Source organism: Salarias fasciatus, chromosome 5 (genome assembly GCF_902148845.1).
Source record: "Salarias fasciatus chromosome 5, fSalaFa1.1, whole genome shotgun sequence".
NCBI classification, from domain to species: domain Eukaryota; kingdom Metazoa; phylum Chordata; class Actinopteri; order Blenniiformes; family Blenniidae; genus Salarias; species Salarias fasciatus.
Window position 1 is genome coordinate 6998137 of NC_043749.1, and position 20375 is coordinate 7018511.

The 20375-nt window shown below is 47.4% G+C and overlaps 2 protein-coding genes across 5 annotated transcripts in view; both read left to right on the forward strand.

Moving 5' to 3' along the window:
- The window catches only part of ndrg3a (ndrg family member 3a), a 36616-nt gene extending 23553 nt beyond the window's left edge, over window positions 1-13063 (forward strand). The window contains exons 1-15 of one of the 3 annotated variants that reach the window (XM_030091299.1): window positions 259-698; window positions 4502-4607; window positions 4761-4881; window positions 5107-5169; window positions 5257-5317; window positions 6381-6467; window positions 8375-8431; window positions 8799-8902; window positions 9658-9723; window positions 9804-9855; window positions 9944-9991; window positions 10065-10100; window positions 10185-10236; window positions 11453-11491; window positions 12002-13063. In XM_030091299.1, the coding sequence (XP_029947159.1) occupies window positions 648-698; window positions 4502-4607; window positions 4761-4881; window positions 5107-5169; window positions 5257-5317; window positions 6381-6467; window positions 8375-8431; window positions 8799-8902; window positions 9658-9723; window positions 9804-9855; window positions 9944-9991; window positions 10065-10100; window positions 10185-10236; window positions 11453-11491; window positions 12002-12177 (1119 nt within the window). In that variant the 5' untranslated portion in view covers window positions 259-647 and the 3' untranslated portion in view covers window positions 12178-13063. Of the gene's footprint in view, window positions 1-258; window positions 699-4501; window positions 4608-4760; window positions 4882-5106; window positions 5170-5256; window positions 5318-6380; window positions 6468-8374; window positions 8432-8798; window positions 8903-9657; window positions 9724-9803; window positions 9856-9943; window positions 9992-10064; window positions 10101-10184; window positions 10237-11452; window positions 11492-12001 lie in introns of those variants that run through there. The other 2 variants (XM_030091298.1, XM_030091300.1) reach the window with 2 other exon arrangements.
- A 2479-nt stretch (window positions 13064-15542) lies between these two features.
- sla2a (Src like adaptor 2a) lies at window positions 15543-19874 on the forward strand. Of its 2 annotated transcripts, none has more exons than XM_030090682.1 (8): window positions 15543-15759; window positions 16703-16827; window positions 16903-17005; window positions 17085-17171; window positions 17518-17621; window positions 18626-18778; window positions 18867-18996; window positions 19397-19874. In XM_030090682.1, the coding sequence occupies exons 2-8, from the start codon at window positions 16755-16757 to the stop codon at window positions 19518-19520; spliced, it is 774 nt and encodes a 257-aa protein (XP_029946542.1). In that variant the 5' UTR covers window positions 15543-15759; window positions 16703-16754; the 3' UTR covers window positions 19521-19874. The 2 variants fall into 2 exon arrangements, with proteins under 2 accessions (XP_029946542.1, XP_029946543.1); XM_030090683.1 differs by having other exon boundaries at window positions 16906-17005.
- Window positions 19875-20375: the final 501 nt, after the last annotated feature.

Here is a 20375-nt window from a genome sequence, read left to right on the forward strand (position 1 = left end):
TCAATAACAGAGCGTGACGTCAGGCAGCCCGACCATTTCCCCCGGTCTGCCTCTGCATCCTTTGCACCCCTTCACCCCTCGCCGTGCGCCCAGCCCTCTCAGCTCCATCCCGCCACCACCACCCCCATCCTCCCCCTTTTCCATTCGCCGCTAAGCCCCTCCCCCCTCCCTCTACCCACCTGACCCTCCACAATCCAATTAGATGCACCAGTGGTTGGATGTAGGGACGCGCTGTGACTACCAAGCACAAACTGCAGTCTCACTCTCCTCCCCCTCTGTCTCTGTTCCTGCTCTCTTTCCCAACCTCTCGTCTCTTGTCTCTCTCTCTCTCTCTCTCCCTCTCGTTCTTTCTGCATCTTCTCCGCCGCCTCTCCCCCACTCCGCACACCCACACCCTTCTGCTTTCATTCAGGTTATTTACCCATCTCCTCTTCACTCCCTCCGCTGTCTTTCTCCTCCCTCTCTTCCTGTCTTCCCTGCTTGTCGCCGTGCTGCTCGAGCCGCCTCACCCTGTATCCCTCCCTTCCTACCAGCGCTCCCTCCCTTCTTCTTCTTCCTCCTCCTCCTCCTGCTTTTGGAGATCTTCAGAGCTGCCCAGCACACGCTCGCTCATAGCATAACACACTCCTCTCCTGTGTGGGAAAAACATGTCAGCTGTTCTGGACCTGGACCAGATTACATGCGGAGGAAATGGAGTGGTGAGTGAGAAAACGTGTCCCGCCTGGCTCGGCACACCTGGCTCGGCCCGTGCAGCGAGCGGGTTCTGGTTCAGAGCAGAGGTGTTGTTCTGTAGCCCGTCCAGAGACGGCACAGGAGCAGCTGGTTTGTTGGACAGGGAATAGCTTGTGGGGGTCTTGCTGACTTGCTGGGGCTTTGTCAGCCTAAGCAGCTGCTGGTATGGGGTGAACATTTGCTGTGTTAGAGTGTGTGTGTGTGTGTGTGTGTGTGTGTGCCTCCAGGTCACTCGGTGTCCATGTGTGCAGTCTGCACAGCCTGAGCATGCTCACTCTGCAGTGGTGCATTTTAATGTCATTATATGAAAGATGCATGCGCGTCTCAAGTGTCTGCGATTCTGCACAAACCACACTAAATAGACGCGTGCATGTCAGCCTTCCTCACAGGATCAGGGCTGTGACTGTTTATCAGTGTACATGTTTTGAAAGTGTTTCTGACTGCAGGGATGCATGTTTTGAGCAGTGATTAAAGAGGATCTGCAGAGCGTGAATGCACCGTGCTTTAGTCTTTTTTTTTTTTTTTCATTATCACTGAAAACAGGAGAGAGGTCACATATACTCACACACACGCACGAGCGCCACAATAAGGCATCAACACACTGAAACCACTGTAGCGACTCCCTCCCCATCCCTGAATAGACCTTGAGTTTGTGGTGCCAGCCCACTGCTTCAGATACACGTGTGTGTGTGTGTGTGTTGTGTGTGTATATTGCCTGTTCAGAGTGCTGTTTATGTTTCAAGCACACACACCTAGATCCATAAATGTTTTATGTATGTGTGAGTGTCTCTACGCACTCGTGTGTCACCTTCCTGATGCTGCTCTGAGCAAGAGAACGCAGGAAGTGTAACATCATGACTCTTCTCCCCACATCTTGCAGCCTCGTTGGTGTGTTTTAATTCGTCTTGTTTATTGAAAAAAAAAAAAAAAAATCGGCTGTGCTGAACGAAGCACAAATCTGTCCTCCTGTCCCGCCTGCCCCAAACACACCTTCACACACTATTTGTCCAACATAGAGCCCCATTGAGGTTTCAAAATGTGAGAGATTTGATGCCATTGCAGTGCACTAATTTCATTCCCCCCCCCAACACACACACATACACTCAGCTATCCAGACGTATGCCCCACCCCGTGTGTTTTCTCCTGGCGTCGCTGTGTGTACGTCTATACCCAAACATGTGTGATGAAAGGCTGAGCTCCCGGATCAATACAGCTATTAAACGGTGCCAGGAGCCAAATGGACAGATAAAAGGTCCGCTCCTCATCTGTCTTTCCATCACTGCCCGAGTTGTTATTCTCCATCTTACTGGCAGGACGGTGCAGGAGAGTCATGATAAATTAAAGTGTCTTCAGGCACACCCTTCCCCTGGCCACACAGGACTCCCTCCGTCTTCTTTCCTCCTGTTTCTGTCACTGTGTGCTTTCACGCTCTGATTCCTCCAGTCCACTTCCAGACTTTCTCCTCTTCTATCTCGTATTCCATCTCCGTCCCCCTCACCTTGTGTTTCGTTGAGCTGCGGTTCTTTCATGCCACCGGTGGGGCGTTCATGCGTTCTGTGGAGCGCGTCATGTGCGAACACGGGACACGGCGGACGGGCTTTCGAACAAGCCGTGTTTCCCTGGGAAAGCTTCTCATTCCGCTGAATGTCCTTGACTCTGTCCTTGTCTAAAAATGAGAATTGTGCTGAAGCCCGGCCACAGAGAGCGAGAGTTTCCTCTCCATCTGTAACAAGTTGTTCCGCCACCCCACCTAGTCGAGGGCAGGAGAATCATTTCATTATCTGTGAAAAAGGGCCTGCGATGGGTTCACGGCTTCCTGTTTGCTGAAGACTACTCCTATCTGCGGAAGGTCGGTTAGATTCCGCATATGTAGATTGGACTAAACTGTGGCTGGAAGGCAGCAAGCGGTGCATTGTGCATCGTTGTCATGTTTTGTGTGGCAGGCTAATCTCCCGATCACCACCCACTCAAATGGAAATACCTCATTCAGCTGCCGACAGGATGAGCGGTTTTCCTCTTGTGTTGCCGTGTCAGTTATACATTTCAGTGAGCAATTACTGCAGCCCTGTCCTTGAGAATTAACCTTGATGTCGTCTGAAGAGATTCTGACATACATCCGTCAGTCACCTGCAGTCGCAGGGAGTCGGCAGCACAGTCGGGGTAACATTCCCTCGTGAACTGGCAGCCATAAGCTCTCTCTCTCTCTCTCTCTCTTTCTCTCTCTCTCTGTTTCTGTATTATTGATGACTCGCAGGGCTCCAGACCGGGCCCCACCCGCCGTTCTGTGCAGTGCACACGCGCAGGTCGCTGCGTCATGCACAGTGCTATTTGTAGCACCAAATCACGCCGGCTGTGTGTGCGTGCATGTGTGCACGAGCGTGAGGTTTCGGGCAAAGTCTGGAAACTTTCTGCCCCCCCCCCCCCCCGTGCAGTGGGTTATCTTTCATATTGTCACTTCCTTCACCCTCGTCCTGAACGCCATCGGCATCACTAAGTCGTTTCTGCTGTGTCATCTTTAAATCCCCACTCGTTCTGACATCTTTTTTTCAGGCCTAACTTCAAGTCCATTTATCATGCCTTGTGGAGAACTAATGTGAGACTTCACAGTGCCCGATCGAGAAGAAAAATCTCATTCTAAAGTAGCGGAGACAATGAACATTGTGCGAGCTTTGAATTTTAAGGAGTCTCTCTGAAAGACGAAGGATGCTGGCGTTTTCGCCGAGTCATACTCGTGAAAGAGCTGTGAGTTTCAGGCCATCAGATATAAAGAGTATTTTTCTGGGTGAAGAGCCTGTTTTGCAGATCGCCCTTTCAGTGTTTTGTTTGGCCGAGGACACGGTCGGAGGTTTGGGGGAGACACGCGGTGCATGCTGTGCATCTCCAACTCTGCTTAGAAACCCTGAAATGTCTTGTTGGTTTATGGGGAGGGTTGCTTTTGGGAAATTGTTTCCCCTTCTGGATGCTTTGAAGGATAAACTTCAGATTTGTGCCTGTCATGGGAATCAGTCACATTAGAGAGAAAAATCCCACTGTTTATTATTATTATCACTCTGCTTCATGATGTGTTTCAGTCATTGTTATTAAATCCTGAGTCAGACACTGATAAAATGTCATGTTTATAGGTGTTTATAGGCGTACTCCTCCCGGCTCATCAAAACCTTGTACTTGGCTAAATTGTGTGTGAAACCCGAGCTCCCTTTCAACGTGAAAACACACCGTGCTGCAGCCAGCAACGCAGTGGTGTAACTTTAGCACTCTCTCACACACCAAGAGGCCTTCAGGGTTCCAGGGATGGCCCAATCGCCGTAACTGAAAATTATTAAAAAGCACTTGGAGGAGAAGAGATTCATTTCCTACGGTGAATTCAGACACTGTTGTTTATCCTAATCTAATAAGTAGGATAAATGAATTGATCCTTCTTCAGGGATCCCCAGTGATAACCTGTAGGATTTGAACCCGCAGCGTCTGAAACTAAAGCTTGTTTTTCTGACCTCCACAACACCACAGGCCCACTTTTAATATATAGCACCAGATATGAAACTGAGTAGAATAAACACCTGAGCTGAACTGTAAAAACATTCTGAGCGAGCTAATCGAGCTACTTCCTTGTTTACATCCTTTGGAAGAGTGAAGACTTGAGAGTGACTGATTTAGTGGCAATATCAGAACTGTAGTTCATGTCTTGAAATGCAACTGAGTTGGTGATGTCTCCTGTAAACTGTACAAGTGTCAGTGATCCGAACCTCTTCGCCCCTCTCTGTGACTGCAGGAGCATGACATTGAGACGCCACATGGCGTCCTCCATGTGACGATGAGAGGCGTCCCAAAGGGCAACAGACCTGTCATCCTCACCTATCACGACATCGGCCTCAACCGTGAGTCAGCTTAACGCCCTGCTCATCAGTATGCGCGGTGTCGGTGTTTTGTTTTAGCCTCTGCAACCTCACGGAGCCGCTCGGCTCCCCTGCAGACTCCTTACCGCCGCTCCCCCTCCTCCTCTCTCGCCCTGTGTCCCCGCACCTTTCCAGACAAGTCTTGCTTCAACACCCTGTTCAACTATGAGGACATGCAGGAGATCACCCAGCACTTCGCCGTGGTCCATGTGGACGCCCCCGGCCAGCAGGAGGGCGCCCCCCCCTTCCCCACCGGGTGAGTGTGGCGACGCCCGCAGACTGATGGGAGCACATTTATTCCAGCGCTGTTGTAAAAGCTGCAATCAATTCATTTGGCGTGAACCGTGTGTGGGCTGGATATTCATTTACTAATGGATATACTCAGTTCCCTGCCTGTTGCGATCATGAAGAATTTAAATTTACAATCGGATCAATTTCTCTGATTACCATATGGGAGTGAGACTGTGCCGTCCGTCTGCAGGTACCGCTACCCCACCATGGACGAGCTGGCCGAGATGCTGCCCTCTGTGATGACTCAGCTCAAGTGAGTGACGGACGATTACCGATGTGATGAATGTGCGTAAAGCGGCTGTTCGTCCGCAGTCCCACTGACCGGCCGCCTTCTCCACAGAGTCAACAGTGTGATCGGCATCGGCGTGGGAGCCGGAGCGTACATCCTCAGCCGCTTTGCAGTGAGTCCACAGCGTTCACGCCGCCGCTTTCAAATTCCTGTGTTGTTCTTCTGTCCGGCTCTTTGTTGCTCCTGTAATTATCGAAGGTTTTCACACCGCACTGCTCGTTGCACTGAACGTTAAAGGATCCCATCAAGCCCACTCAGGGCGCCAGGTTTCTCTGCAGCCCGCTGCATATGCTGCCATTCCCCAGATGATGAATCACCTTGGTGATTTTCTCCTTTTCAGTTGCCTTAGCCTTGTGTCCGCACTCAGCGCGGTGGAGCTAAAATAAGCACAATGTAGCAGAAAGATCCAGAATTGACAGCGAGGCGCGATGGAGCACTGAATGATAAATAATGGAAGGAGAGGATGCTCAACTGGGTGAAAGGGGAATGGGTAAAGTTTCGGGATTGCGATGCCAGGCTCTCTGTGGAGAGTCTGTTCTTGTTCAGAATTAATGAGGAAAAATTGATTCTGAAAAGCTTTTGCTTTAACCGACTTGGAACAAATGTGTTTAGCCACGATAGAGTTCCAGCAGCTGTTGCTGCTCTGCGTCCGTGTTGTGAGGAAAGCAGCATCCGCAGCCTTCGCTCCGCTCTGCAGGAAATAGATCTTTAGATTTCCCCTGACATCCTCGCTCTGTCTTCAGGCAATTCCAAAACCGCGCCCTTTTATTTAGAAGCCCCAAATCCCGTCGTCTTTGTTTTATACCTCTGTTTAAACAAAAAAAGAAATGCTTCACTTTTTATCATGTTTCATCAGCCGATTCATCTTCCACCTGCTCTGCTGAGGGAAAACACAAAGTCAAGGACAGAGGGAAAAATGAGAGAGAAATCCAGACTTCGCCGCTCTCGTGCTGTGGAGATGAAGCTCTGCCTCGTCACGATTCGCTGCTCCGCTGCCCAGACTAATCCACACTGTTGGTTTACACAAGGGTGACAGCTAATTCAGCTTCCAAACACTGCGAACCTGCAGCGGCTCGCAGAAGGCGGGCTAATCCAAGAGAGGGCTGCGTTTTTGCTTATGAAATCTTTTTGTTCTCAGTGCACTGACCCGCATCTCCCCCTCCTCTCCCCCTCAGCTTAACAACCCCACCCTGGTGGAGGGGCTGGTTCTGATCAATGTCGACCCCTGCGCTGAAGGCTGGATCGACTGGGCCGCTTCAAAGGTCGGTATCTGTGGCATCAATCAGCTTCTCTTTCACCGTACAACTGTTAGCTGGACGATAACCAATAGTCTGCGATCTGAAGTTTAAGATGAGAATTTCCACCTGTGTGTTCGTACTGGAGGGTCCATGATGGCTGGACTGCAAAAACACTCTTGTGGCGTCCCGCTGTGAACAGACGTCATCGAGCCCAGAAGAGTTCTGATTAAAAACGCTGCTCTGAGTGGAAGTGGTTCATTAAATAATGTACCAGCCATTTCACTTTGGTTTCCAGACTTCTGTCAGGTTGTTACTTATGAATGAATTCTGGTGTTCAAGCAGCCTCCGTCCCGCCCTCACCACACTGCTGGAGTGTGTGTCTAGTTTAGCCCATGAACGACACTAAAGACAGGTCCAGAGAAACAGTGTGTGTTTTAGGTTTCCTGCATAGATCTGATGTAGAAACATGGGACAAATGGAGATGTCTTATTGGAATTGGGAGCTGTAAATCAAAGTTAACGTGCCATTGTTCTGTTTTCTCTCTTGACAGTTTTACTTTGAGTGGAATACTTGGTTTCAAATGAAGAACGCAGTGGATCACACTGCTGTTACTGGGTACAGCGTGAGGCGTTGATGCGTTTGAACAGAGTCCAGAACATTCTGCGACCCGCTGGTGCTACACGCGGTCATGCAGTAGGAGGAACTCGAGGCGACCTTTGTCCCACATACGTTAAAAACAACCCCCGCTTTGTATTCTCTCCCGGTGTGATTTCACTCCGGCATGTTTCCAAACCAAAGTGAGAGAGAGAGAAGAATGTTCTCAGCAGTTTATTTGCGTTGTAATGTAGTCTGACTGATATTTTGCCTCAATGGATTACGATATGTTGAGAAAGAAGTCATTGCAGGGAATATGACTTGTAAGATCCTCAGTCAGAGTTAATCCTGGAGCTGGAGCTTACTGCCTTTTCCCAAGCTAATAACACAGGAGGATCTAATCCTCATACCTTCTAAGAACATGAACATGACCTTTTATTTCAGAAGAAGTCCTGTAAACACTCTTGGTGTCCTCATTTTCACCCTGATTGTTTTTTTGTGACATGAATGGTTCACACAAGCCGATGTTATTAAAAGAACGTCAAAGGACTTGATCAGTACCTCGGTCTGTGTTTCAAAGCTTTGAAGCATATCTTGAAACCATTGATTGTTTTTAAGTGGCTGAAAAGACCACAGAGAGCGTCGCAGACTGCATCATTACATCAGACGCGTACTACTTGCCTACATAAGCTCGATGTGCTCACACTCCTCTTCTTGCGTTTCATGTTTTATCACGCTCACATTGTAGTTGAAACTTTTGTGAAGCAGACAAGAGACTTTAACGAGAAGTTAGAAACCCGGTCATGCGGCTGTGGAGTAATGGCGTTTAGCTTTTCATCTCACGTCGTGTTTTGGATTCAGAAACCCCGGACGTGTTGGGTTATGATCATAAACAGACTGCAGATTTGTTTTGACTTAAAGCTGTGAGATTGTCAAGATGAGCAATGAGAGATCAGATTAGCTTTCAGTATGTATCGACTTTAATTAGTACTGAGGAGCTCATGTTCTGAATGCGTCACAAACTGGGGAATCTGATGTGCCGCAGAAGTCATGAGGGATTTATGCACACAAAGTTTAATTTCCCTGCTTCCTTCTGGATTTTGAATTTTTAAAATGTCATTAAGTGTGTCAGAGTTATGATTATGGGAAGTGTGCGTGCTTCCTGTCAGAACAGTAATCGAAAGGTTAAATCAAAGTAATTCCCTTCGGCTCTCTGCTGATGGCTCCCGAGGGACAAAAACTGAGTCATCTCCGGCAGTTCAAGCATCAAATGAGGTTTTCTTCTGAGTGATCAATAAACTGCGGCTCTCTAACGTGCTGGTTGTGCTTGTGCGCAGCTGTCTGGATGGACCAGCAACCTGGTGGATATCGTCATGGCTCACCACTTCAGCACAGTGAGTTTTCCATTAACTCTCCCCGCTGTCGCCCATCGACATGGTGAAACATTTCCCAGAGCTCTGGGGGCTTCTCTTGATTTCCCTCGACAGCCTCATCTTGATCCTTTAAAACAGACATTTGCTAATTATTTTCCCCTCTGTCCTCTTGGCATACATCGACTGGCAGTCTGATATTCACAAAGTTTAATAACAGACAGAACCGGGAGGTGACCCAGCGTCACTGAGGCAAATTAGAAACAACTCCTCTCGGTACGCGCCACTCGGTCGCTGTGTGGCCTCCGTCTAACGGCAGTTTTATTTTTGGTGCTTTAATTAGATTAAAGATTTCCTCTTTGTGTCAGATTAAGTCTTTTCTCTTCAACAGGATGAGCTGACAGACAACCAGGAGCTGATCCAAACCTACCGCCTCCATATCGCTCAGGACATCAACCAGGACAACCTGGCGCTCTTCTGCGGATCCTACCAATAGTACGGCAGTCAATGATTAGTTTATGTGCTGTACACTCAGTGTTTTAACGTGCTGCTTGTCAAATGAAGTGTGTTTAGGCGGGCTGAGTCTGGCGCTTCTGAGGTGTGCTGCTTTCCGAGTCTCAAAGAGAGCTTCATCCAGGATTGGGGAATCAGAGAAAAGTTTTAATACTGGTGCATTGATCCACTTTATCCTGGTTTCTACCTACTTCAGCTGAGTGAAAGCAGCACAAAAAGTGGCTGTAATCTTTTCATAATGTGTAACTGCTCAGAGGGATTTCCAGCCGAACAGAACTCTCCTTCACTGCTCTGTTACTCTGTTTCCCCTCACAGCCATGAATCCGCTTTGCAGCAGCTGTAATCAAGATTTCTCTTTCTGGAATTTATTCCCCCCCATTGTTGAAAATAAAGATAGAAATACTACACACTGGTCAGTATTCAGGATGCAGCTGTTTATCAGACATAGAGATGTAGATAACCCGACTTCACTGCTGATTGGAGAGTCCTCACCCGGATCCTCCCGTCCCTGTAACTAAAAGTGTTGTGGTGTGTGGCCACTTTGTCCTGAACTGTTTTCCTTGTAGCAAAGGCAGCTGCACTGAGCCTGACCTAAATACAAAGCACAAGGGTTTAATACAAAAACTGTGAACAGCACCAAGATAAAAAAAAAACAAAACTCTTTTTGTGCCAGGTGACCTTCCAGTTTTGCCAGATTGTTACTTCACAGATCGCTGCGTTTTCTCCCTCTGCTGCAGCCGCCGAGACCTGGACATCGAGAGGCCAGTTGTCGGTCTGAACGAGGACACGGTCAACACACTAACGTGGGTTTGCTTGATAGTCATGGTGAATGTGTTGGCGTGCGGCTCGGCGGCGTGATTTGACGACTCTCGCTGTGTTGCAGGTGCCCCGCCCTGCTGGTGGTGGGCGACACCTCGCCCGCCGTGGAGGCCGTTGTGAGTCGCGTCCCATCCTCTCTGTAACCTGAGAAGCAGTTTATTTCTGTCCGTTTTTCTCAGTGTTTCCCCCTCATTGGTGTTTCAGGTGGAGTGCAACTCCAGGTTAAACCCCACCAAGACCACGTTGCTAAAGGTGAGCCTGTGCGGTGAAGTCTCTCCTGAGCGCTCGAAGGATTTGATAATGAGACTCATGTTTCCCCTCACAGATGGCTGACTGTGGCGGCTTGCCCCAGGTGGTTCAGGTGAGTTATTAATGTCATAAGAAAACTTCCATCAGGAAATCTTCTCATCAATGCATTAACTTGGACATGTTTATCTCTTTGCAGCCCGGGAAACTTGCTGAAGCATTCAAGTACTTTGTTCAGGGCATGGGCTACAGTAAGTGAAGACATCTCACCTTTTCCATGGACAGAATGTAAAAACATCTAAATAAGTGAGCTGGGTGTAACAGGTTGTCTCGGTGGTCAGGGTTGTTTTTTACAGGCTTGACGTGTTTGTGGTCCAAGCTCGTCCGCTCTTCGCTGAGCTTCCTGTTGACGTGCTTGCAATGACAAGGGTTACTTCAATGAGGATTTTTTTTTTTTTTTTCACCGCGGCCTCCTTAGAGCTTGTTGCTAAACACCCCTGCCGATGGGGTTTGGACCGTGGCCAGCGGCATTTGAATGGAAAGCAGTTTTTTGTTTTCTGTGTGTGTGTGTGCGTGTGAGTGTCAGTGTCAGCCCTGGTCTCAGAGTGGAGAGGCAGTGGACGCTAACACACATTTCCTCTCTGCTCTTTTCAGTGTGTGGCACCCACAACCCTCAGTAGGTGAGGCGTTAGTGCTTTTAGCGTGAGTGGCGTGACAGCGGCGCTCCACGCACTGAACAGGGAGTTCCCGTTCAGTCCCGAGTGTGCTTCAACACTGACCCTCTGGTTTTTTTATTTCATCCCCTAAAGTTTTCTTTCATTTATTTGTTGTGCTTTTCTATCCAGAACTGTTTAATGATGCGGTCCGGTCTCTGTTGAGGAGAGACTGAAGGTGCAGAGTTAAACAGGGTTTTTTTTACAGTCCTTCGTTTGCAAAGAGAAAACAAACACATCCCCGTCAGACCCCACCGACCGCTCTGCTCCGTGCACGGACGGCGCTCTGAACGGTGGAGCCACAGAGGCCACCTCCGTCTTTGTGTGTGTTTCTTTAATGCTAATTCTCCTCTGTTCCCAAACCCGTCTCCGTGGGCCGCGCCCCCGGGTGCAGCGGGTCCATCAGAGCCTCGCTGTCGCTCTAAAGGCCACTGAGTCCCCCTATTGAGCAAATGCCACAGCAGGATTAGAGCAGATTAAAAACGAGTGTTTTCATGCCGAGAAAAGTGTGGAAAATAAACCTCGACACCTCAGCGTGTTTCTGAAAGCTGCTTTTCTCTCATTAACACGTTGCCACAGTGTGAAATGCAAAAGGAACCGGCCAATCGGGGCAGGAGCTGGGCATCGTGGCGTGCACACACGCCGCCGTATCTTACCTGGCCTCTGGGCCAGTTCTGGGCCAGACCAAGCAACGTAACATTTCTCCTCTTTCCACCCTCTCTCCTTTCTTTCCCCGTGTAATCGCGGCTTGCAGTTCCCTACGTTCTCCTCAGTCACCTGAGCAACGAATCAGGTACCGGACTCCTGAGCAGCCGTCAGACTTAGAAGGCTTCGAACCGGCAGCCTCGTAACGCTCCGTGCAGGATGAATGTCGGCGTATGCAGAAACGTCTCCAGAGAGCACCGTTTGGTATTTCCAGCAGCGGCGTTGTGTGTTTTGCTCGGTGGGATGGCTTTCTGCATACTTCCAGCACATTCATCTCTCAGCAGGAGTCTCCCGTTAGCATGGATCCCGTCCTCAGTGTCCCGTTTTTTTTTTTGGTTTTTTTTGCTGCATGACCTGCTGCTGATGCTTCAGTTGGATCGTTGCTCCTGCTGATGTGTTGCTTTTCGAGTTTTCAGTCACACATTTTGGGGGGTTTTTTTTGTGTTGTTTTTGTTCATTATCAGAGAATTATCTGCATGACAAGCACTTTTTTTTTTCCCTTTCTTTCTTTCTGTTGCGGTGTCAGGATGTGTGTGTGAGAGTGTGTCCAAACCGCGCCGCCGTGAGCGGACTACTAACGGCCGCCGCTCTGTTTCAGTGCCGTCGGCAGGAATGACTCGTCTGGCTCGCTCTCGCACCACCTCCTCCTCCAGCATCACCTCCATGGACAGCAGCCGCAGCCGCAACAACCTCAACAGCCTGCTGGAAGGCGGCGGCGGCGCCAGGGCCCTGGACGGCCAGGCCAGGCCTCAGACCATGGAGGTCTCCTGCTAAAGCCCCCACCCAACACACCCCCCCCTGTCCCTGCACTTCCCCGTAATAACTTATGTACCCCTCTCTCTCTCTCTCCCTCCCTCGCTCTCCTCCTGCCCGGAGGCTGTAACGACCTGTGTGATTAGAAAGGAGGATGTAATGAATATATTAACAGATGCATATTATGAGATGTTATATTGAATATACTGTCAGTCACCTTCCTTACACCGAACATGACTTACGTTGAGCTGTGTTTTGTTTTTCAAACAGTTAAAAAAAAAAAAAAAAAACATACGATTGACTCGACTTTCCAACATTGTATTTATTTTTTTCCACGTTGTCTTTCTTTTAAATGTCTTCACACACACTGTAGACATCCTCCTTGTGTTCAAAGTAACAGTTTTTTTTTTTTAAACTCTTAACTAATATGTCAACTGCATTGATTGTCAGTTCATTATCTTGTTTCTTATTTTCAAACTTGCGACGATGCAAACCAGCGACAGACTACAGGGAGAGCCGCGGAGAGCAGGCCGGCCTCTGAACGCAGGTGAACGCGGTGTGGAAAGCAGCGTTGCATAACTGTAGCACGCTAACGTCCAGCTCTGGTTGGGAGCTGCGTTCGCACTCCCTTCGAAGAACACTTAGCCGTGTCTCACTTTGCAGTCCATGAATTAGCAAAGTTTTTGTAATTTTAACTCATCGTCGTCTTCGTCTTCTTCTTTCTGCTTTGTGTTGAGGTTTCTTGTTCAGTTGAAAAGATTGTTCAGTGATGTTTTAACAACCTTTTAAACAAGCAGGATCTGATCTGAAGAGTGCGAGTCCCTTCACGTCGGGGGGCCGACCGATGCTTGTCACCGTCTGCTGATTCAGCTCATTTATATTACTACTGAATAAAGTAAGATGAGAACAAAGCGTCTGCCGTTCATTTCTGCTTGGTTGTTGAGGCCCTTGACTCCAGAGGTGTTGAGACTGCTTCTCTTCGTGGAAAGGTGAGGTGATTGTGGCGAGTTGAGTTTCCAACCGCACTTGTTCTCATTTCCTCTGTGAGTGAAAACCTGCCGCTGTCACAGAGGAGGCCGTCTATTTTTGCACACATTGTTTGAAACTGAAAAAGGTGATCAGCTGATCTGCAAATGAGATGACTTCAATTGGCAGCTTTTCAAACCTGCATGACCTGAAAAGGCTTTTTCCCTCCTTACCTCCCTCCATATCAAACTTTAGACCTTCTTAAAATCATGATTTGACCAGAACCTGGCTGAACCTGCTGGCGCCCCGGAGCCCCGCGGAACTGGGTCATGTTGTTTTACTTCTATTGTGCAACAGCCAATGTTAACATTGCGCTGTTTCATAAACCCTAAATCACATGGTAGTGTTTCTAAAATATCAAAAACTCCGCTTCTTCTTCAGTTTATTTGGAAACTTGCTCAGGCCATTATTTTTTTAATCGGTTGTATAACAGGCAGTTCACCTCCGTTTGAATCCACCGTCGAGCTGCAGGGCGGAGCGGTGGTTAACACGCAGCCGTCTGTTAGAAGGTCCCTGCTTTGTTCTGCCCGTCTGGCCGTTGTCCGGGCTCTCCGGCTTCGTCTCGCGGTGTGAAGGTGTGCAGAGAACACTGCGTTTGTTTCTCTGAATCTGTATGTAGGTGTGAATGAGACAACGTGTTAGTGTCTGTCTCTGTTTTGACCTTTCCAGGACGAACCTTGAATTTTATCTGATGCCTTCTTCCCAACCCCACGGACGACAGAAACTTCGACTTGCTTGACAAAGTGTTGACGAAAACATGATTTGCATATCGATCTGTGGAAGCTCCAGGGCGTCATTAAACAGGCTTAAGAGCTGATTGTGGCTTCTAGACCCCTGATCGGGGCGGAAATGCTGGTGAGAACATGAATAATGCGCTTCTGTCACAAAGCCATTCTGTTTTGTGCAGCGCTGCAGATTTTCTTGATTAAAGGCGCAGGGAGCTAAACCTGCCACACTGTAAAACCAATTGGCTTATATTTATGAGAAGAAGTTAATTAAAATACAGTTTCACTTAATTAAAAAAATGGACTGGTCTGTTTTAAGTTTCTAAACATAATGGCACAATGTGAGCACAAGGTTTGTTCACTAAAATGAAAATAAATGTCCTTATGAGATATTAAGAGTCAATGTAATGTTATGGGTTGTTGGTTTAGCCTGCACACACAAACACTGCATGATCAATAGCTACTCTACAAGAAGCAAATGGTTGAAGTTGGAAAAAAAAAAGAAAGGTTCCTTTCAGTCACAAAGCACTGGACTTCAGGTGGGTGTATAATAAAACCGCAAAATGCAAGTATTTACGGTTTCATAATTTGGGGTAAGTTTCCTCTGACACAGTGTTACTGTAATCAGGTTCACTGGAGCGAGTTGTAGTTTCAGCTCCTCATTAATGCTTGCACCATTTTGAGGAACACTGACTGAATGAAACCACCAGGAAGTATTTTCTTCAGGGTTTAGTGTCACGCACGAACAGAATGCCGAAGGATATCCATGCATCCATACTGTTAAATCCGGAGTGCAGGATCTGATCCCTGCCGACTCTGTTGGGGTCTCCAGGCCACTGCAGGGAAAACACACAGACACACACTCACATGAACACCTGAGACTGATGTACAGAGGCCAGTTCGCCTCAAACACACCTGTCTCTGGACTGCTGGGAGGAAATCACGGCTTTTCAAGTATTTCGATGGAAAAAAGGCTATTTGAGTTGAGAACACAGCAGTTGATGCTAGTCACATGATGGAATGAGGTGGTTTGTTTCCTGCTTTAAAAAAAAAGATTGCTCTCCATCTGTGCTGACAGGCTCCTCTGAGGTGATTCAGCAGAAATCTGATCTGCTCTTGTTTGCTTGTTTCCATCACTTCTCAAAAACGTCAGACAACAAGAAAAGATTACACAGTTACACCTCATCTGGGTGACTGAGCAGGAACACAGCCAAAGCCGTCACTGGATTAACTGAGTAATTTTATACTGAATAAATGCGTCGTTTTCCTAACCAGCTGAAGTTTTCCTCCACTGCTCTGTGTTAAAGATTCATGTTGACCTTCAACAGGACTCTAATCTGACCTCTGTCTTTTCAACAACGCAAACTATCTCCATTGAAATTAAGTAATCGCTGCAGCCCACAGCAAAGCACCTCAGACTGCATATACGTGTGTCCAAACTGCTGCTTACGTAGGGCCAGAACCCCACAAAAAAGTGCTTAACACCCCCATCTGAGACAGCCTGCATCAGAAGCAGATCAACAAGCGTTGTTCTGAATCAGGATGTGGACGTGTTGCTCGTCACAGGAAGCTGCAGCGGGGTGACGTATGTATAAAAGCGAGGCGGAAGACCTGAACTCTCAGTCAGCCCACGCTATCCAGCTGCAAGGACCCTGCAGTCTGCATGGGGACAGATCAGCAGAGGACACAGTCTGACTGACTGGCTGAGCAGCAGGCCCGGAGGGAGTCTGCATGCTGAAGGCTGATAAGCTGTTTGTCTTTCATTTTTTTTATCTGAAAGAACTGGAATTTTCTGGCTTCTCTGAGGGGAATCCACCAAAGTACTGAAGCAACTTTGTTGTCAGATTTAAAGGTGAGTCAGTCACTGGATTTTCTATTTGCTTTTTCCTACTTCAGTTTGCAAATGATCGCATGATGAATACCTAATAAGCATATTATTTGTCTTTTCATTTAAATATTTTATTTTACTGGTGTGTGTGAATCAATATGTATTTGATTGTATTATGATACATATGAGGCCTCAAGAAGCGGATCGTCATTCACGTGCTGTACATTTAGTCATCTCACCCCAAATAAAGTTAAATATCTCATTAATAACAAAAAAAAAGAATGTTATGATGCAGGGCTCTTGAGCTGTTTTGGGTGAAATGCGTGCTGTTGGATTAGATGCGATGAAAAAAATAAAACTGTTTCATCCTCTTAACTAATGTGAATTTTAAAAATTGCCTCCACTTCAACATTGAATACTTATCTTAAATTGCTGCACCCAAAAAGTGACTTTGGCAGTACTTTGGAAACATCCGTACACAAGTGTCTTATGTAACAAATACACACATTTATTGATTGAACAAGCTGTTTTTTTGTTTGTTTGGTTTTTTTTTGTGTCTGCAGCCTGAGATTTGATTTTGTGAATCTGGTTTGTTTTATATTTCATACACGTTTCTGTTTTTCCCTGATTCTCTCTCGCCACATGAAACCTTATGCAGGATAATTGACTATCTCCTTGATTCCATCAGTTATCAAACACAGCACACTTAACAGCAATAAAACCTCATCTTTCACGCACTTGTGAAAAAATAACCGGATTCCTCGCTTTCACGCTGGGTGGAAAGTTAACACAGGATATCAGCGTCTCTTGTTGTGGTTTCGGCGCCTTCCTGTTTCACCTTGTTTTTGTTGCCTGGTTATAAACCAGGAGTTTAAATGATGGCCTCATCAGACTATGACATGGTCAAGGTGTTTACTTGCATTAGAATTTCTCATGATATTGTCCTCATCTCTTTGCTCTTTTTCAGTTTTTTTTTAGGCCATCGTGGACGGTTCAGATTATCACGTAACCTAAAGAACATGGGAAACTGCCCCACCAGGTGTCAATCCAACCTGGCCATCCTTGAAAACTCATCTGACTCTGCGACACCAGGTAGGTTCCACGCCGAGACAAGCAAACTCCTGGTAAACTATAGAAAAGTGTAACGTATCTCCCCCTTTCTCTCAGCAGACCAGCAGGAAGACGTGATCGTTTCCCTCTGTGACTACCCATCATTCACCCTCACGGAGCAGACCATGAGCATCGGGGAAAAACTGACCATCATATCAGAGTAGGTGTTGCTCCCGTCGTCCCACAGTCGCCCGCCCTTAAGAAACAGTCACTGATCATTGGCTTGTCTCATCGAACAGCGATGGGGATTTCATCATGGTGAGATCTATAAGCACCGGCCGCGAGAGCTACATTCCCACAAACTACACGGCCAAGGTGACACACAGGTGAGCTCCGCTCTCCAGGGTGTGTGTGTGTGTGTGTGTGTGTGTGTGTGTGTGTGTGTGCCGCTTGTGAAAGCCGAGAGAAGTAGGAAAGACCAGAGAGGGTGGGGGGGTTCCCTCAGAGGTGGGAGGAGGACGGATGCACCAGTGGAGACAGATGTTTGGAACTTTCGTTCTGTGCAGTGACACCTTCAGCCTCCTCCTCCTCCTCCTCCTCCTCCCCCTCCGGTGGGCATTTTGCTCAGATGTTGTTCCAGTGGATTTTTCCAAAACGTGAAAACGTTTCTTCATGAGTGTGTGACACAGTTGGTCCCGCTGTTCTGAATGTGCGCGCGTCCTTCCTGCGCAGGTGGCTGTTCAAAGGCATCAGCAGGTGCAAAGCGGAGGAGCTGCTCATGCATCCAAACAACCACAACGGCGCCTTCCTGATCAGAGAGTCAGAAACGAGCAGAGGTGAGAGGGCTGCTTCATTTCTGCCACCATAAAATACACCTCTTATCCAATCCCAACTAATTATATTTATCTGTATGGATTGCAGTTTTTGTATTCTTGATTTGAGTAGATAAGCTCATGCTTCTGCTACACTGCCACTCAATAGTCAAACTTGTGAAAAGCACCTTAATCAGCACAAGTTTCACTCAACATTGCTAAAAACTGCACATATCTAACGTCAACATCTATAACAGGGGTGCCTCAGTATATGGTCCACAGGCCAAAACCTGGCAGCCTGAGGGATGCAGGATGACATTATAAAGTCTAAATATAGCCAAGAACACGTTTACTGTGAGACCTAATGTCATGAAACAGAAGATGGTAAAGTGTAGGTAGCTTGAGAGCATTTCCAGGAAAGCATGAAGTGCTGCACAAATCATGTGACCAAGGAAGAAAGGTTTTTACCAGCATCACTGTTTAGACAAACACTTTCTCAGATCAGATTTCCAATTTTATTTTGTAGGATATAAACTGAACTGTATGTCACACCCCGATCTGCAGCATTAAGATGTTCTGTGTGCCTCCATCCATTAATGGAATTACAGCAATATACTGGTTATCTTATAAAACTTTATCTGTCACATCTACTTATTTTTTTAATTTTGCGAGATGCAATTAATATTTTCTGCTTTTATGTCTGTATTTCACTCTTGCATGTGATGATAATGAAGTATTGTAATCTCAGCCTCTGCTCAACCCAGAGGGCTGTGACCTTTAAAACTGAAAGAGCTTGTTTTCACTCTCATTTTTTGCACCAAATGAAATTCATCTGAAGCCACGAAGCATGTTTAACCTTCAAAAGAAAAGAAGACAGATCATAGATAGGTTTGCTATACAGTTTAGTCTGTGCTGCTGACAAAGTTTCATGGTCCAGATCACGGTTCTGGCTCACCCTACCAGGTGTTTTATTCTTACTTGGTTTTAGCAACACTGGCTTCATGCTGCGTCTCTGTTCCTCTCTTCAGGTGGTTTCTCCTTGTCCATCCTGAGACGAGGCAACTCTTCCTCCCTGGACTGTGTGAAGCACTACCGCATCTCTCAGCTCCCCAACGGCTGGGTCCACATATCTCCCCGGCTCACCTTCCCCTCCCTGCACCACCTGATTCAACACTACCTGGGTCTGTTCTGAGTCCGCGGTCATCTTTCCCTTCTTATAACAAGCGAAACCCTGAAGGAGTGATACTAAACTGCTGCCTCCTGTTACAGAGACAAGAGACGGGCTGTGCTGTCAGCTTACGGCGCCTTGCTTCATCAAGGGTTTGGACAACATGATGGAGGCCAGGCCCGTCCCCACAGCGATCCGCAGGCCCACCATCAACTGGAAGGACGTCACCAGGTGAGCCAGCCTCTCATCTTTTGCTCCGTTTCTGTTAATGACCACGGCAGGATGTCACCCTGTTCGTGCCATCGGAGAGCTGTTGAATCACCTCCACAGTAATGTGTGATTCAGCACTGAATAAACAGGTGACAATCGTGTAAATAGCGACCAGAAATGTCAGCAAATAACAGTGTGGTGCCACTGGATGTGAGCCAGGAGCGATAATGTGTAACACAATCGCACCAGGTACACATGCAAATCCAGAGCAGGATGTTCAGTCTGAAAATCAAACATTTTTCTTTTTAACTGTGTAACATTTGTCTGTTATGAGTCATTGGTGGGCGGTGCGTCATGTGACGAAGCCAAACAACCACATTTCCTAGCTGGAATTCACCCAAGCGTTCACTGTGCCTTCCAGGTCTGTGCTCCTGAGGAGGAAAAGACCGGAGTCGGACAACCCTCTGGTGAGCGAGGGGCTGAGGGAGGCCATCAGCTCCTACCTCCAGATGACCGAGGGAGACGACAGCAGCTGGGACACCTGAGGACAGACCTTCAGACTGGGACTGAGAAAAATGACAAAGTCAGCCAGATGAAGTGGAGACAGCTTCTGTCCTGCTCTGGCTGCGGCACGAGCAAACTGCGAGAAAAGGCCGTCCGCAAGCCGCCCTGGACTGTCCTGGAACAGCAGGACGGCCGAGACACTACACTGCACTGATGAAGCACGATGTGTGACAGCATGGACAACTGCTGGCCTCCGTCCCCGCACTCTGTGGCCTCAGAGACAATAATGTTCACATTGCTGGTGTCATTGGTGATGTTAGGATGATGCTCCTTTCAGATTATTGCAATTTACTGTATTATCGTTTTGTTTATGTTTTTTAAAGATTAAAACAAATACTGACAAGGAGTCCGTTTCATTATATTAACTGTCATAGTTCTCATAAATCTTTGTGGCAAATATTCACCTCAGGAAGTGAGGATGAATTTGTAAGGCCTTCACAGTGATTTACTGCTTTAAATTGTAAGTGGAGCTCCCTTAGATAGAGAAAAAGTTACTTTGATAAACACACACCAGTGTTGATACTGCAAGGTGATTAATTGTACTCGGTAGGAGCAGCTTCAGTCTCAAGGACACTTCAACAGAAGGACAGATAGGAGACCAAACCTGTAACCTCACTGCTGAAAGACACTGCCAGCTGAGCCATAGCCGCCTCGATTAGAGTAGGACTGTTCTGTGTGTCCAGAGAGCGGAGCAGAGGAGGTGTGAGCTGAAAGGTCAGTAAGATATCTGTTCTCGTCCAGTGGTTTTCAAAGTTGGGACAGGCCGAGTGCTGCAGCAGCAGAAAAAGAGAATGATGGCCATGCGATGGTTTTTCAATGCATGATCTTTTTGTGTT

What these genes read in the sequence shown, in the direction of transcription:
- sla2a (XM_030090682.1), top strand. Translation starts at nt 16,755, where the DNA reads ATGGGAAACTGCCCCACCAGGTGTCAATCCAACCTGGCCATCCTTGAA. An exon ending in AGAGTCAGAAACGAGCAGAG is followed by an intron (nt 17,622 to 18,625) that starts GTGAGAGGGCTG and finishes TCCTCTCTTCAG; the next exon opens with GTGGTTTCTCCTTGTCCATC. An exon ending in AACTGGAAGGACGTCACCAG is followed by an intron (nt 18,997 to 19,396) that starts GTGAGCCAGCCT and finishes TGTGCCTTCCAG; the next exon opens with GTCTGTGCTCCTGAGGAGGA.